This window comes from Gopherus flavomarginatus, chromosome 3 (genome assembly GCF_025201925.1).
Source record: "Gopherus flavomarginatus isolate rGopFla2 chromosome 3, rGopFla2.mat.asm, whole genome shotgun sequence".
Lineage (NCBI taxonomy): Eukaryota > Metazoa > Chordata > Testudines > Testudinidae > Gopherus > Gopherus flavomarginatus.
Window position 1 is genome coordinate 250,106,142 of NC_066619.1, and position 17,447 is coordinate 250,123,588.

Sequence of the window (17,447 nt, forward strand, 5' to 3'; positions counted from 1 at the left end):
CCATCAGATCGGTGGCAGATACCAGCACAATGGCCATTCTGGAACCCCTGAGCTTTCCCATCAGTGCAGGGGTCCCAGTCCAGAAGGTCACACTCCGTGGTATCTGAGTCCAGAACACTACCATCGCACCACTCCAAGCAGGATCCAGGCTCCAGTACCAAGACCAACGCTGAATACCAAGAGCCAGCACTTGAAAACCTATCCAGTGCTGAAGGTGAAGTGCCTCCTACCTTTTCAGGCATCTTCCTCCTCTTCTGATGAGGCAGTGGTGGGAGCGGATATAGCACCCTCTCAGGATGACTGTAGGGCTCATTAGGAGCTCCTTAAGAAAGAGGCCCAAAACCTGGGGATCCAGGTAGAGGAGGTCAGGGAGTCCTCCCATGCTTTGATGGATATTCTAATGTTAACAGGCCCATCAAGAGTGATACTGCCTCTTAATGAGGCCATTATGAACCCCATCAAAGCAGTGTGGCAGACCCCAGGGTCCATTCAGCCGATGGCAAAGAAGACTGAAAAGAAATACTTTCTTCCAGCTAAGGGTTATGAATTCTTATATACACATCCACATTCAAGCTATTTGTTTGTGTCAGCAGCCAATGAGTAGGAGCAACAGGTGCTAAAAGGGCCATCACCCAAGGCCAAAGATGCCAAAAAATTTGAGTTTTTCAGCAGAAAATCTGTTTGACAGGTGGTCTTCAGGTCAGGATCACAAACCAGCAACCACTCCTGAACAGATATGATTTCAATTCCTGGGACTTTGTGCTGAAATTTAAGGAGTTGTTACCCCAGGAATCCTGACGAGAGTTTGCAGCTCTCGTGGAAGAAGACAAATTAGTGGCAGAGGCATCCCTTCAAGCAGCCTTGGATACAGCTGACTCTGCAGCCCAATCTATGGCCTCAGTGGTGGCAATGTGCAGCAGCTCATGCCTTCAATCCTCAGGCCTACCACATGAGGTCCAACAAACTCTGCAAGACCTTCCTTCTGAGGGCATATCACTCTTTTCCAAGAAGATGGACTCCAAGCTGCACAGCCTAAAAGACTCCAAGGACACCATGAAATCCCTAGGTCTTTATACACCAGCACCCACGAGAAAACATAAATAAGCCTCAACCAGTCTCTCAATTCTTCCCGCCACCTGCCCTGCAGGACTCTCACAGGAAGAGGAGCAGGGTTTTAGGAAATGACATCCTCCCCTGTCCTCGTCCGTGTCTATACCTGCTCCCTCCCAGACACTCTAGCGGTCCTTTTGATGGTACACTTGAAGACAACATACCAGGACAGAACTTGGATCCAACCTCCCCGATATTTATGGACTCCGCAAATGGAATAATGTGTATTCCATTTCTATCAGGTATGGGCCTGTATTACAAACAAACCACTAGGTGCCAAGCATGATAGCAGTAGGATATACCATTCAATTCACTTCTTCTCCACCTCCCCATGCCTCTTCAGGGACCCGTCTTAGGACCATCTTCTAGCCCAAGAGGTGCAGTCACTCCTAAGTGTAGGAACCATGGAAGAGGTTCCACCAGAGTTAAGGGGCCGAGGATTCTACTCCCGATACTTCCTAATCCCAAAAGCCAATGATGGTTTCAGACCAATTATGGACCTGCAAAAGCTCAACAGATACATGAAGAAGCAAAAGTTCCACCTGGTCTCCTTGGCTTCCATCATTCCTTTCCTGGATCCAGGAAACTGGTATGCCTCCTCAATTTGAGGGACACTTACTTCCGTATCTCGATTTTTCAGGAACACAGAAGGTTCCTCAGGTTCATCGAGAAGCACATGCACTACCAATTTGCGGCTCTCACGTTTGGCCTGTCAGGTGCCCTTCAGTTGTTCACAAAGTGCATGGCAGTCACAGCCTTCCTAAGGAGGCAAGGGATTCAGGTCTACCATTACCTCACCAACTGGCTGGTCAGAGGTCACACCAAGAGCCAGGTGGAGTCTAAAATAAAGTTAATCCAGTCAATATTCCAGGATTTAGATCTGCTGATAAACACGCAGAAGTCTACCTTCTCCCCAGTTCAAAGGACAGAGTTTTCTGGGGCGATCCTCGACACTGTCCAAGCCAGAGCCTTCCTCCCAGAAGCATGGTTACAAGCAACAGTGATGCTTATAGAGAGCCTCAGAGATCACCCATCATAACAGCAAGAAACTGCTTGAAGCTCCTGGGCCACATGGCCTCATGCACCTATGTAGTACAGCACACGAGACTTTAACTCAGACCTCTCCAAGTGTGATTGGCATCCGTATACTTGCCAAACCAACACCATTTGGCCACAGTTATCACAGTTCCCTCATCGGTGATCACCTCCCTCAAATGGTGGCTAGACCCATTGGCAGTGCATGAGGGAGTCCCATTCTAAGGACCCCAACCATCAGTGTCTCTCATTACAGATGCTTCAGCGATGGGTTGTTCGCCTGAGTTCCCTCAGAGCTCAGGGCCTCTAGTCTCTGGAAGAGCTCTTGCTGCACATCAATTTCAGGGAGCTCAGGGCAGTTTGCATGTTTGCCAGGCATTCCAGCCCCATGTGGCAGGCAAGAAGGTGTCAGTTCTCACAGACAACACAATGGTGATGTTTTATATCAACAGGCAGGGAAGAGGGTGCTTCTCTCACCTGTGCCAGGAAGCACTTCTCTTGTGGGAGTTTTGCATAGCCTACTTGATCCACCACAAGACCTCCTATCTGCTGAGATTGCAGAACGAACTAACAGATCACCTCAGCAGATCCTTCTTCAAACCATTACAAATGGTCCATTCATTTAGATGTCATGAACCCCATTTTCCAGAGGCAGGGAACTCCCTAGATAGATCTGTTTGCAACAAGGCACAACAGGAAGTGTCTCTAGTTCTGCTCCCGCCTGGGTCACAGCCTCAGATCTCTTGCAGACGCCTTCCTCCTTCCTTGGATGGAGCATCCCTTCTACGCATTTCCTCCCATTCCTCTCATTCACAAGGTCTTGCTGAGGATCAGAAGGGACAGAGCATGAGTTATTCTGATAGCCCCTGCGTGGCCCTGCCAGCACTGGTTCGCCACAGTCCTAGAACTCTTGATGGAGTCCTTCTACCTCTGTATCCAGACCTGATCTCCCAGGACCACAGCTGCCTGCATCATCTGAACCTCAAGTCCCTTCATCTGACAGCAGGAAGCTCCATGGCTGAATCCCACAAAGCTAGCATGCTCAAGGCAGGTCCATGAGGTCTACTAGGGAGCAGGAAGCTGTCCACCAGAGCTACTTACCTGGCAAAGTGGAATAGGTTCTCAATCGGGTCCTGCCTACACAATCAGCAATGCCTTTCATTCTGGACTACTTACTACACCTGAAGCAACAAGATCTAATCGTATCATCTATTAGGGTCCATCTGGCCACAATCTCAGCTTTTCACCAATGGCCATTCCAGGTTTTCAAACAGCATCTGTAATCAGTTTCTTAAGGGCCTTGTTAGATGGTACCCCCAGGTATGTCAACCAATCCCTCCCTGGGACCTCAACCCAGTATTGTCAAAATTGACAGGATCCCCATTTGAGCCACTGGCAACGTGCTTTCTACTCTACCTGTCCTGGAAGGTGACCTTGCTAGTGGACATTACTTCTGCCAGAAGAGTCTCAGAGATCCGGGCCCTCAGTTGAGAACCACCATACACTATATTCTTCAGGGACAAGGTCCAATTGCTTCCTCATCCAGCTTTCCTTCCAAATGAGGTTTCACAGTTCCATAGTACCCATGGGATATCTTTCTGCCAGTCTTATATCCAAAACTACCTTCGAACAGGGAAGAGCAGAGGCTCCACTCACTAGATGTCAGACGTGCACTGGCCTTCCACATAGAAAGGACTAAGCCATTTCTAAAAACTACTCAACTGTTCACAGCTGTTGCAGAGAAGAGGAAAGGTCTTCCTGTCGCAGCCCAGATAATTTCATCATGGATCACTTCCTGCATCTACACATCCTATGACCTGGCAAAGGTCCCTGCCCCACCTGCCCTGACAGCACATTCCACAAGGGCCCAAGCCTCTTCGGCAGCTTTCGTAGCACAAGTTCCTATCCTAACAAGGACATTTGTAGAGTGGCAACATCATCATCAGTTCACACTTGTGTTTCACTCCTCCATCAACCAACAGGCCAAAGATTATGCTGGATTTAGCCAAGTGGTGTTGCAATCAGCATGTCAAACTCCGAACCTTCCACCTGCACAACTACTTGGAGTCCCCTACATTGGAATGGACATGTGCAAGCACTCAAAGAAAAAAAAAAGTTACTAACCTTTCTGTAACTTGTTCTTTGAGATGTGTTGCACGTGTCCTTTCCAAGACCCTCCCTCCTACCTCTGTCAGTCGGCCAGCAAGAAGGAACTGAGGGGGCTGTGGATCAGCAGGACCCTTTATACCAGTGCTATGAGGTGTGACTCCAGGGGGCACCAGAGCTGACCTGATGATTACCATCGAGGGAAAACTTTCCAGCAGCCGTGCTTGGAGCAAGCACACACCTACATTGGAATGGACATGTGCAACACATCTTGAAGAATAACAGTTAATGGAAAGGTTAGTAACCAGGGTTTATTTTGTCATCAAGTCTGTAAAATCTGTGGGCTGTACTACTTTGGTCTAATTTTGGTTTCTGGGGTTAGTGGGCTGGTGCTGGGTGGTTGTGGTGGCCTGTGATAAACAGGATGTCAGAAAAGATGGATCTGGTGGTCCTTTCTGACCTTAAACTCAGATTCTATGATATCTCTTTTTAGAAAAATGCAAATAGCCACAGCTATTGTAGTTACCAACATTGCTGTGTAATGGTCATTTGCCTTTGTCTAGATTTCTAATCATCTTTATGACAAAGAAATTACAGAACAGATTGAACTCTACTATGAGAGATGTGCAGACATCCAAGAAATAGTATCTGGGTATGGACACCTTGTAAAAAAAGGCCAAGCAGTGCAAAAAGATTGTAAGTACTGACCTTCAGAATCTGAATATTAGTCTACCTTGTTCTTGAGTTCTTCTGCTTTGCTTTTATCAGAGACAGAGTGTGACTAGAAGATTATTTTAATAAAATATATATATATAAATTCCACCATATGCTTTGTAAGAAAAAAATTAATTTGTCTTTTTCAGCATGCTTGCTGGCAGGTAAAACTGTGTTGCTCAGTGCTGGAAAGGCTTCCTTCCAATATAGTTATTGATTTTTTTCCCATAAGAAGAAAGACAAATAAAAAGAACAATAAAATGATTCCAGACTAATATGATATTCCTCTCAAATCCCTCTCTTCTGTTCTATATCTATGTAAGTTTCTAGTGGCTGATTATACAAAATTTGTCCTGAGTATTACATCAAATTCACAATGTTTTAGAGTACAAGCAAGCAAATAGCTGCAACTGTATACACATTTTTAAAATTCTCAACAACTTGTGTTATGCTGGAAGATCTATTCCATAGTTACTCAGTGTGAAGCAGCTGAGAGGCAAAATTCATATCAAAGCATCTATTCTGTTCCGTAATGGTGGAGTTACACAAGTCTAGCTATATCTATAATAACATTAATTATTATAGCACCCAAGTACACATATTGGACCTCTAGTATGTACAACATTGTTGTATGTCCTGAAAGATATGGAAGAAGTTTTAAAAAATATAAATGATTTATTATAAATGAGCTGTACTGACTTTATCAGTTTTTCCACTGTTTCCAGTCTCTTGCCTCTTCTCATCCAACATAACACTTTCTGATCCATCATAGGGACATCTTTTCAATATAAGCTTCCTCCAAAGACCAGCTCATTTCCCAGGTCAGATCATTTCCTTGATTTCTCACTTTGTTCAGGTATCCGTGAAAACTATTATTCAGAGCTGAACTACAAATATGGGGCCAAGACCAAGTGTGATGCCTTTGTCTGGGGCAAAGAGCTAAGGGAGAAATACCACACCTTGTTCAGTCTGCTGCAAGAAATGGATTTCAGTCCATCTGATGGTAATCATGCCTTTATCTTGTCTTTCTGAAGTTTCTATAAAGTGTCCCTTAGAAGTTGGCACACTTTGACCTTACCTCATGTTGCAGAAGTTTTTTCCACATCACTTAACTTAAGGACGGAGTGTCAAGGTTAACCTGTAATTTGCCTATATCACACTGCAAATGAGGAATGGATACAATGTAAAAGATGGAAATACAGAAACACGCAGAGTTTTAGTGTCCTAGGCCAAAATGTGGGCAATTTGTTTAAATGCTGGTCATGGAGTGGTAATTACTATGGGCCAGCTTCAGCCTTCATTATTCATGTTGACTAATACCTTACTCTTCAACAAGTCCTATTGATTTAAACTGACTGACTGACTTATTCCTACTGGGCCAGTCTGTGATTTATCCTTATCCATGCTGGGTAGTACCTTACTCTTCTAGGAATTTCTTTATTTCAGTGGTACTCCTGAGGAGAAAAGTATTTTTGAGCATGAGTAAGGATAGCAGAATTTGTCCCAATAAGAATAAATCACACAGTTGCACCATCACCATTTTGATTTAAACTGTTTTCACATATAATAATTGTGCATCTACATTGTGGTATATTTTTAGTGTCAGAAGACCAAAACAATACAGTTTTAGAAGTTGGCCGGAGGATATTTGAGAAGATTGCAACAAGTCTTTCCAGGGCTGATGGTCTACACTACATGAGCTCCTCCATCCCTTTTCTGATGGATTCCAGCTGCTGTGGATACCACAAAGCTTCCTTTTTCCTTGCAGTTATTTTTGAAACGGGACTAGCTGTGCCCGTAGACCCTTTGCAGGTAATGTATTCAATGTGTCTGATCATCTCAGATGAAATTAGTTACCTTCAAAAGCAATTTACACAGTAGGTTGCCAGAGTGAAACTTGGCCATTTGAAGAAAAAATACAGGAAAGAAATTTTGGTAGCTTTACCCATCTCAAATTTGGTCTCCTTTTCATGTCATGGCTAATAGGCTCCCTCTACCTTACCCCTTTACTGGGCAGCTGGCCACAGATATTTCTGAATTCCCTGACACACTATGCAGCTAAAAGCAGTGGCGCCTGATGGAAGAGCTTCTCTGTCCCATTGCTACAAAATGGGAGAATGCATTGATTAGTCACTCCTAAAAGAGGAGCAGAGAGTCCTGTTGCACCTTATAGACTAACAGACATTATGGAGCATGAGCTTTCATGGGTGAATACCCACTTCGTCGGAGTGCATGCATCCGACGAAGTGGGTATTTACCCACGAAAGCTCATGCTCCAAAACGTCTGTTAGTCTATAAGGTGCCGCAGGACTCTCTGCTGCTTTTACAGGTCCAGACTAACACGGCTACCCCTCTGATCCTAAAAGAGGGTGGCACAGTGAACTGGGATAGATGGACAGTCCTGGCAGCCCATTGAAGAGATAGGATGGGGGCCCACTTGTCAACCACATTTAACTCCAGATGGGAGTGCAGGCCAGCTTGCTGCCTCCAGAAATATAGACTGGAGAAAGCAGATCTGGTGGAAGCTGGCCCCCAAAACCTGTGGTGAAGAAAATATCCTTGAGTTGATGGGGAAAGCAAGTCATAGGGATTCCCCTTCAAGAAATCCTGGCACTAGGTAGGGCATAGTGGGGGGTCTTCTGGTGGAACGAGGTTGTATAGGACTAGAAGGGAAGAAATCCTGTGATCTGTTATGCAAGACATGATACTGAGACTGGGCTGAGAGGGGAAACTCCACAAAAGTTTCAGAAAAGCATCTGAATGCCAAAAATTTTCAAATTAATCATAAGGTCAGGACTATCCTTGTAATTTCACAGTGTCAAATAAAAGAGGAGGAGAATCTGAGAAGGATATATGTGTGAAACTGGAGGCTGTTTTATAATGAACTTACTGACAGCCATTTAGCTATGAAATGGTACAATAATATAAAATACTCAAAAAATGGTAGGGCTGCCTAATGTCACTGTAGAACTAGTCAGTATCTTAGGAGGGGAAGTTAAAAGGTGCTCCCAAGAGATTAACCTGAGGTAAAGTTTACCACATCCTGTTCAGGGAAGAGAAACTGAGACTTAGGTCTTGTCTAAACTACAAATATGTGCTAACAATAAGTTGCTTCTTGGGTTCCCTTCAAATATTGTTGAAACTTGTTTAAATAGCTAATGCGGGTGGGACAAAACTGGTTTCAGCACCGTTACAGAAAGAACCTTTGAGACTAGTGGAGTGCTGAGAATGGTTGTGTCCAATCTGCACTAGCAGTGCTGTTTTCAGTACCGGCTGAACCTATTGCTGATAAGCTTTGTCAGCCACAGGTCATTAGTGCAGGCAGACCCTTATGGTGAGATTCTTCAAAAGTGCCCCATTATAGCATAAATCTTCTTCCTCTGAAGTAAGTGGTAAAACACCCATTGACTTCAATGAGAGCAGAGTTTAAAGAGCCTGCAAAAATCCCACCCTTAGTGCCCCAATTATGAGCTGGTGCCTTTTGGTTGTCCCAGGAGTAGCATCTGCACTTAACAGCAAGGTTATCTAGTGGTAGCAAGATGATGGGCAGTAATACTCATGGTGTGTGTTCAGCAGAAGTGTCATAGGGTTTCTATATACCCTTCTTTATAAAAGAAATCCTAACTGCTTTGTTGTTCAGGTGTTTCACCTGATATAGTTGGTGTATTAGCTAACATTGCAGATGCACGTTGCTCATTCTGTAAAGTCTGTGAGACAGCACCAAAATGGTTAATAGTAGGTAAACTTGTTAGCGGTCCAATTAATTGTTTATTTTTGTTGATTTTTCCCAGGGGCTGCTATACAGTTTGGTTGGTGCTCAGAGGAGTGAGAGACTTGCTGTGATGAATCTTGGGTATAAACATTACCAAGGCATTAACAATTATCCACTAGACTTGGAGTTATCATATGCTTATTACAACAATATTGCACTAAAGACATCTCATGATCAACATGCTACAAAAGGAGATCAGGTAAGAGAGTTATAGGTGTATTTGAATTTATTTGCCATGATAGCAGTTTATAATGCATTCATACTTATGTATACAGAGCTTTGCATCTTCAAAGTACTTCACAAACATTACCTTACCTAATAATCACAACACCTCATGAAACAGTAAGTATTATTACCTCATTACCCCAAGTCACAGAGAGTTTAAATGTTTTGACTGCGACCCTACGAAGTCAGTGTCAGAGCTGGGAAAGAAGTCTGATGTACCTGATTCCTAGTCTCATGCTTAGTTCACTAGATCATATGAATCTGTATTAAGGACTGTTAAGTATCTGTTCTTCTTTTGGTTCTTTAACACCCAGACTTTATTAAATTCAGGAAAAAGGCCACCTGTATTCTCCGTATCTATGTCATTTCCATAATCAAATGTAAATTGTTTAGTTGTGTTTAATATCTGTATGAAAACCCAAGTAAAATTATTTCAGAACTGGCTTGTGAATAGGAAACGATATAGTTTTAGATGAAAAAATATTTAACAACCTAAATGAGTGCTAGGATCTTGGCCTGAAAAAACACTTGGATAACGTTATCTGTTTAGGATTGAAATTGATAACAAAAGGAAGGATAACACTGGGATTTTGAACATCGCAGAATCAGAACATACAGACTGCAAATTGATTTTTAATTACGTATCATAGGCCAAGTTCACATTAGAAACTTATGCAAGCATACCAATGTCAGTTAAGGTGTGATTATTTTTATTGGATTTTTTTTTTGTAACATAACTATGCTGGCAAAAAACATAGGGTAGGTGCAGTTATATTGGGAAAGGAATGCTTTTGGTGGTATAGCTTATTTTGCTCAGGGAACTGGTATAAGCTATATCAGTAAAATAACTTATTTTCCAGTATAAACTGGGTCTATTGTAGGAGAGTTTTGTCCATATAGCTAGACCAGTACACCTTTTAGTGTAAACTATGCTTTACGGTTTTGTGCTGTCACCTATCGCTGTCGTATCTCAGTGCATCCTACATTAATTATATTGGCAATAGCAATATCTCACTTTGTTGGACTTCACAGGGTCTCCGGATTTTCACCATTTTCAGGCTATAGAAAGCTCTGCTTGGTGTAGGTTTCTCCCAGCTGTTCCATTACATGGAGTGTGGAAGTTGCAAGTTCCAGATCTTAAATAAGACCCGTTTTCATAGATCTGCTTTCTCTTAAAAAAAATGCCAAGCAATTTCTCCAGTCACGTTCTTGTTTTTGCCCTCAACATTCCTTTTCCTTTCTCTCCTGCTTTGATAATTCTCCTCCTCTTATCCACACCCTTCCCAACCCCACAGTCCCATATTGGCGTGGCAGTGAATAATAGCTGGTGCCTGGTGCGTCTGCGTCTGTCTACACTATCTTTACCACCCCCAGTACTACCAAAGGTGGGAGCTTTAACAGAGACCAGCTGCCAGTGCTTTCACCACCATGTCATCTCAGTCTGCTCACTGCAGATCTAAACCAGGGGTTCTCAACCTTTTTCTTTCTAAGCCCACCTCCTTCCCCCAACATACCATAAAAATTCCATGGCCCACTTGTGCCCCAGTAACTGTTCTTCTGCATATGCAGTAGATTAAAAGCCAGGGCCAGCATTAGGGGGTAGCAAGCAGGGCAATTGCTCCGGGCCCCACACTACCGGAAGCTATGCAAAGTTAAGTTGTTCAGGCTTCGGTTTCAGTCCCAGGAAGTGGAGCTTGGGCTTCAGCTTTCTGTCCTGGGCCCAGTGAGTCTAACACTGGCCCTGCTGTCTGGTATATTTTGGCAGACCCCCTGAAACCTGCTTGTAGGCCCCCCAGGGCGTCCCACCCTGGTTAAGAACCGCTGGTGTAGACAACGTGATGGTTAAGATGCCAGCTGCCGCTAGCATTTTAATCCATACTAGTGCTACTTTTGCTACCACTAGTGGAGCTGCACTGAGTAGTATCGATGGTGGGGAGCTTTAGAAAAATACATCTAGAGTTGACAGGGTCTCTGTTTGTTCCATTCTGTCAGACAGGCTTGTAAGAGAATAGGAGGGGGGCCTAAGTGAATGAAAGGAAATGACAATGAACTAATGGTTTCAGGATTAAGAAATTGACCAATGAAGAAAATATCAGAACTTTGAAAGCCCAGAATAGAGAAGGAATTGTTCAAGATTTCAGGAAACATCTAATGTTTTCATTTAGGTGGGCAGGTTTATTAATGTGCTGTTTTAATGTTTTCTCTGTTCACCCTCTTTTCAGGCATTTGTAGAAACTATAAGGCTAAGGGATGATGAACTATTAAAAGCCCAAACTAAAGAAAATGGTGATGTCTTTATGTGGTTAAAATATGAAGCAACAAGAGGAAATGCAGCTGCACAGGTATAGTCCATAGCACGTAGTTTCATCATTTTGCTTGTACATACAGGTTGGATTAAACTATAAAATTGATGGTAGTGCTGTCATGCTGCTCCCTCAAACTTATTTTTTCTCTGATCTTTAAACTTTTCCAGTGCTTCAACCTGAGTGTGAAAACAACTAAAAAGATGCTATAAGGCTAAGAGAAAGGCACATTAGAGGATTTCCTCTTACATGTTTATTGCTTTACTTGCTATAACAGTCCTTACACACCAAGGGAACTGAATTTGACACTTGTTTTGTACAATTACAGAATGCCAGCTCCATTGCAAGTTGCTCTACTGTGCCATCTGCACACATTTTCCAGTGCATTTATATCACTATTTATTCACCACTGAATTCAATCCAGAGACTCTCATGGTAGTTGCATCTACATATGCCAGATCTGAACTCAGTCCGTTATCTGTAAACATTACTGATAGGAAGCCCAATCTGAAAATTACACGAGGCAACCTGTTTTCAGAATGGTTTCAGAGTAGCAGCCATGTTAATCTATATCCGCAAAAAGAACAGGAGTACTTGTGGCACCTCAGAAACTAACAAATTTATTTCAGCATGAGCTTTCGTGAGCTACAGCTCACTTCTTTGGATGCATAGAACGGAACACAGACAGGAGATATTTATACATACAGAGAACATGAAAAGGTGGAAGTATGCATACCAACAGGAAGAGTCTAATCAATTGAGATGAGCTATCATCAGCAGGAGAAAAAAGAAGTTTGAAGTGATAATTAAGATGACCCATGGAAGGTGTGAGGAGAACTTAACATAGGGATATAGATTCAATTAGTGTAATGACCCAACCATTCCCAGTCTGTTTAGGCCTGAGTTAATTGTATCTAATTTGCATATTAATTCAAGTTCAACAGTCTCTCTTTGGAGTCTGTTTTTGAAGTTTTTTTGTTGCAAAATTGCCACCTTCAAGTCTGTCACTGAGTGGTTAGAGAGGTTGAAGTGTTTTCACACTGGTTTTTGAATGTTATGATTCCTGATGTCAGATTTGTGTCCATTTATTCTTTTGCGCAGAGATTGTCCAGTTTGATCAATGTACATGGCAGAGGGGCATTGCTGGCACATGATGGCATATATCACGTTGGTAGATGTGCAGGTGAACGAGCCCCTGATGGCGTGGCTGATGTGATTAGGTCTTATGATGGTGTCATCTGAATAGATATGTGAACAGAGCTGGCGTCGGGCTTTGTTGCAAGGATAGGTTCCTGGGTTAGTGTTTATGTTGTATAGTGTGCGGTTGCTGATGAGTATTTGCTTCAGGTTGGGAGGCTGTCTATAAGCGAGGACTGGCCTGTCTCCTAAGATCTGTGAGAGTGAGGGATCATCTTTCAGGATAGGTTGTAGATCTTTGATGATGCACTGGAGAGGTTTTAGCTGGGGGGCTGTAGGTGATGGCTAGTGGCATTCTGTTATTTTCTTTGTTGGGCCTGTCCTGTAGTAGGTGGCTTCTGGGTACTCCTCTGGCTCTGTCAGTCTGTTTTTTCACTTCAGCAGGCGGGTATTGTAGTTTTAAGAATGCTTGATAGAGATCTTGTAGGTATTTATCTCTGTCTGAGGAATTGGAGCAAATATGTTATATCTTAGAGCTTGACTGTAGACAATGGATCCTATAGTGTGTCCTGGATGGAAGCTGGAGGCATGTAGGTAAGTATAGCTTTCCAGTAACAAGTATAGCTTGTTTTCAGAATGCTTAACTGCCTTCTTGACACATTTATCACCAGTGTAAATCTGTGACAATAATCCATCCTTGTAACTCCAATTACAGTTTAAATTTAAGATTTATGATGAGGATAGTTGTGGTGTTTTGTTTTTAGCAACGATTGGCACAGATGCTCTTCTGGGGCCAGCAAGGGGTGGCAAAAAATCCAGAAGCAGCAATAGAGTGGTACTCAAAGGGTGCACTGGAAACTGAAGATCCAATATTAATATATGATTACGCCATCATTTTATTCAAGGTAAGACATGTTTCCAATTGTTAGTTCATTTCAGACTTGAAAAGTAGTTTCCTTTTGGGTGTGGGTACTTCAGAATTTAGAGAACTTTGTGCATTTTCTGCAGTGACATACTATGTGATCATCGTAATACCCTTAGAGTATGTTTACACAGCAAAAAATACCCGTCACAGCGAATCTCAAGAGTCCAGGTCAACTGACTCAGGCTCATGCTGCAGGGCTAAAAATAGCAATGTAGAAGTTAAGGCTGGTGCTGGAACCTGGGGTTGAAGATACTCCCCCATTGCCAGGTTTCAGTCTACATTGCTATTTTTAGCCCTGCAGCGTGAGCCTGAGTCACCTGGGCTCTGAGACTTGTTGCCTTGGTGGAGGGGGTATTTGCTGTGTAGATGTACCCTTTAAGCTATGTCTACCTAGCACTTTTGTCAGCCAGGGGTGTGAAAAAAAAACACACCTCTACCCGACATAAGTTTCACCAACAAAAGCACTGGTGTGGACAGTGCTATGTTGGTGAGAGATGCTGTCCTGCTGACATAGCTATCACTGCTTGTTGGGGGTGGTTTAATTATGCCAATGGGAGAGCTCTCTCGCGCCGGTGTAGAGTGGCTACATGGGAGACCTTACAGCAGCACAACTGTACCACTGCAGCTGTGGCGCTGTAAAGCATTAGATACACCATTTTACGCCACTTAAATAACTTCACTTTTTACCAACTTGAGCTAAATTGAAAAAGGACACTCTGAAGCCCACACCCAGACTTGCATTGAAATAACAAAAGGGGTGAATTAAAACCAGTTTAGTTACTCTAGTGACTGTTTGTGTGTCAGCAAGATCTGGGTGGGAGTCACACTTATCAAGAGTTAACAGTTTCCCCCAAGCTATAGGGTTATACCCATTGGAACCAATAGAAATGAGGGGCCAAATTCTCTCCTGGCATAACTCCACTGAGACCAAATGAACTACTCCAGCAGAGAATTTGTCCCTATATGATTACAAGAGCACTAGGTAGTCAGTGTGTCTCATAAGGACAGTCCACCATATCACTGAATTACAGAAGTTAGAAAGGACCTATTAGTTCTCTGGTACATCTCTTTGCCCATGCAGGGTTGTTCACTACAGCACATTTGCTAGTGTTTTGTCCAGTTTAGTTTTAAGCATCCCAACCAATTGGGCATCTACCTGTCTAATCTATCTAATTTATGTCTGGTACTTACATGGCCCCCCATCACCATAATATCTACATCTTCCCTTGAGAGACAATTCCACAACCTATTAAAGTTTGACTGCGGAGCCGGTATCCATAGCCACATCCTTATTGTTTCATGGGGTCTTTTTGATCTCATCGCTGAAAAACAAGAAGATTTCCACATGCATAGAGGTGGTACTAAGCTTTGGATGTATGAACTGTGCTTAGATGAATATTCCTGAATGGAGTTTGGGGGACCACTCACACCACTTGGTGTTAGCAAAATTGGGCCTGTACCTAGTCACTTCCGGGCCTAGACAAATCACTCTGTCAGGTGTAAAGAAACAAAAGGTTATTTATTTGTGCTCAGCACACTCAGACAGGGCACCAGGTGAAGCCACCTGCCTCCACAACTGCAGGCAAGTCACCAGTATTAAATCAGAAGAACAATAATCCCGTGTCAGGCCTACCACCCCTCAAAGATAGCCAGCAGCCTCTCAAGCACTTCTTTTAGGGTGGCCAACTTTCTAATTTGTGAAAACCAGACACTGAGTGCCGGAACCTCCCCCACCCTCTGCTCTCTCCACCACCCTCCCCCTGCCAGCCGAGCACAGCTCATGGGATGAGGGGTGACAGGGGCAGGACACTGGAGAGAGAGCTAGGCAATGGGGCAGGGAAGGGAAGGGAGAGCCGCGCTCTGGGGGTGAGTGGGGCGGGGAAGAGAGAGCCGCAGTCTGGGGGTGGGAAGGGTGAGTGGGGCAGAGAAGGCAGAGCCGCGCTCTGAGGGTGGGGAGATCGGTGGGGGGGTGGATCAGTGGGGCAGGGAAGGGAGAGCCACGCTCCAGGGGTGGGGTGGTCAGTGGGGCGGGGAAGGGAGAGCCGCGCTCTGGGGGGGGGGGGAGTCAGTGGGGCAGGGAAGAGAGATCCCACTTGGGACAAGACATGGAGCCTCCAGTAACCCTCTCTGCCAGAGCCATTGCTGAGTGCTCCTCCAGGCTCTAGCAGCAGCTGCTGCTCTTCCTTCTCCCCTGGTGGCAGGGGCCGTTACTGCAGGTAACTGGACTTTTTGTGTCTGATCAGCCCTGCTGACCGGACACTGCCAGGTTCTCTTTTTGACTGGACTTTCCGGTCAAAAACTGGGCACCTGACAACCCTAACTTCCTTGTCCCAGCCAGGCCTCATTTACAGACTGAGAGCTAGAAGCCTACTCTACTTCCCAGTCAACAACCAGTTGAGCTGAGCTTTCTCCTTTTAACCCCTTCCTCCCAGCCTGATACCTTTTGCCAGTGTAGCAAGGCAGAGCTGGCTGAGTCTACAAACAGCTTGTTAACCCTTTCCTGGCCAGTGTCATGTTTACGTACCCCATCACAGGGCCCTGTAATTACAGAACACACAAAACAATACAGCAACAAATATGAAAGGGTTCAGGTAGAGATTGCAGAGGAAAAGAGGAGGAGGAAGCAGCCTTTCAGTGTGTAGATATCCATAGCGAGCATAAGACAGAAGCTGGCTGCAGTTTGAATTTCATGTTGGTTACATTTTAAGAACATTTGTGAGGGAATGTGGTTTATAGCAACAGAGAATTAGCAGTGAGAGCCCTGTTAGAAGAAGTAGGTTTCAAGGAGATTCTGCTTACAATATTTTTCCAATTACTAAAATTATTTCGGGATGTGTTCAGGTCTATCAGATTCAGAGACCCAGGCCAAATTGTCATGAAAATTCACCAGCCCAAGCGCAAAAGCTATTCGCTATTCTTTTTTCCAAAGTAATTGACAGAAATGGGGAAAAAGGATATTTCACTTGTCCATCAGAAAAGTTACTCACCCAGGTTAATTGGAGAAATGGAATTTTCCAAGGCTCAATTAAGATTAGGTTAAACTAGGATATTAAATGTGAATGGGCCCTACAGAGTCACACAGCTTTCCCACCCAACCCCTGGCCCCCATTATAACATGTTAAGGTTAAAAAAAAATTATAATGTCCAAAAATTTTAAATTTGCTTTTAAAATTATTAGCTGTGAATGTTCATTAGCATATATTATTTGTTTCAAAATAGTGGTTGCTTATATATACTTATTTTATTATGTTTGTTGTTTAGGGTCATGGTGTGAAAAAGAACACAAGACTTGCTTTAGAACTGATGAAAAAAGCAGCATCCAAGGTAAAATATTCATAATAGTAAATATTTATTGTTGTGCTATATAAGTAAGAAGTATTATTACTGACATTATTATAATTAATATTTATTATGTAGCACTTTACATCACCCTAATGCTGTATAAATATTAATCAGTCCTTCCAACATCCTAATCATAAATTAGGAAAGCATTATTATCCTGAATGGAGAAACTGAATCCCACAAAATCTAATTGAATTCTGGAGTAAGCAGGTGTAACTCCACGGAAGTAAATGGAATTGTGCCTGCATACACAAAAGCTGAATTTTGCTCCAAGTTACTTAGGTCACACAATGAGTTAGTAGCAAATGCAGGATTAGAACTCTGGTGTTCTTACCTCCAATTCCTGTGCTTGTTCTTTTAGACCGAGTTTTGTGTTAAATTGTCATACAGAAATCCCCACCTCGCCTGATGTTTGGAGATGTTGTGTGCCTACTAATCTCACTGAGGCTGATGAGAGATAGAGGTGATCCTCACCTTTGAAAAATCAGCCCAACAAACTTTGTAATAATACAGTATAAAGGAGAAGAATAAAGAAGGATTGAGAGCCAGACTGTGCTTTTGCAATGTGCTCTGTGTAATTGGTGGTGGGTAGCTGCGCCAGGACTGAATGGTAACTCACAGTCAGGATTCATTCCCTCACACCCATTACACCTGGCGGGTTCTAAGCTGTTACCATCTCTTACCATCTTCAGATCATTACCTCCTGCTCCAGCTCAGCTATACTAGCTGGAGTGCTGAGCAGCTAAGAACAGACTCCATCCTCTCCCTGCCCTTATGC

General features: G+C 43.5%; 1 protein-coding gene across 1 annotated transcript in view; it reads left to right on the forward strand.

Annotated features, from left to right (window-relative positions):
* Positions 1-17,447, forward strand: part of SEL1L3 (SEL1L family member 3) — a 70,150-nt gene that overhangs the window by 22,398 nt on the left and 30,305 nt on the right. The window contains exons 8-14 of the mRNA XM_050947433.1: positions 4,815-4,947; positions 5,822-5,968; positions 6,566-6,777; positions 8,757-8,936; positions 11,185-11,304; positions 13,167-13,307; positions 16,589-16,651. Of these exons, the coding sequence (XP_050803390.1) occupies positions 4,815-4,947; positions 5,822-5,968; positions 6,566-6,777; positions 8,757-8,936; positions 11,185-11,304; positions 13,167-13,307; positions 16,589-16,651 (996 nt within the window). The remainder of the gene's footprint in view (positions 1-4,814; positions 4,948-5,821; positions 5,969-6,565; positions 6,778-8,756; positions 8,937-11,184; positions 11,305-13,166; positions 13,308-16,588; positions 16,652-17,447) is intronic.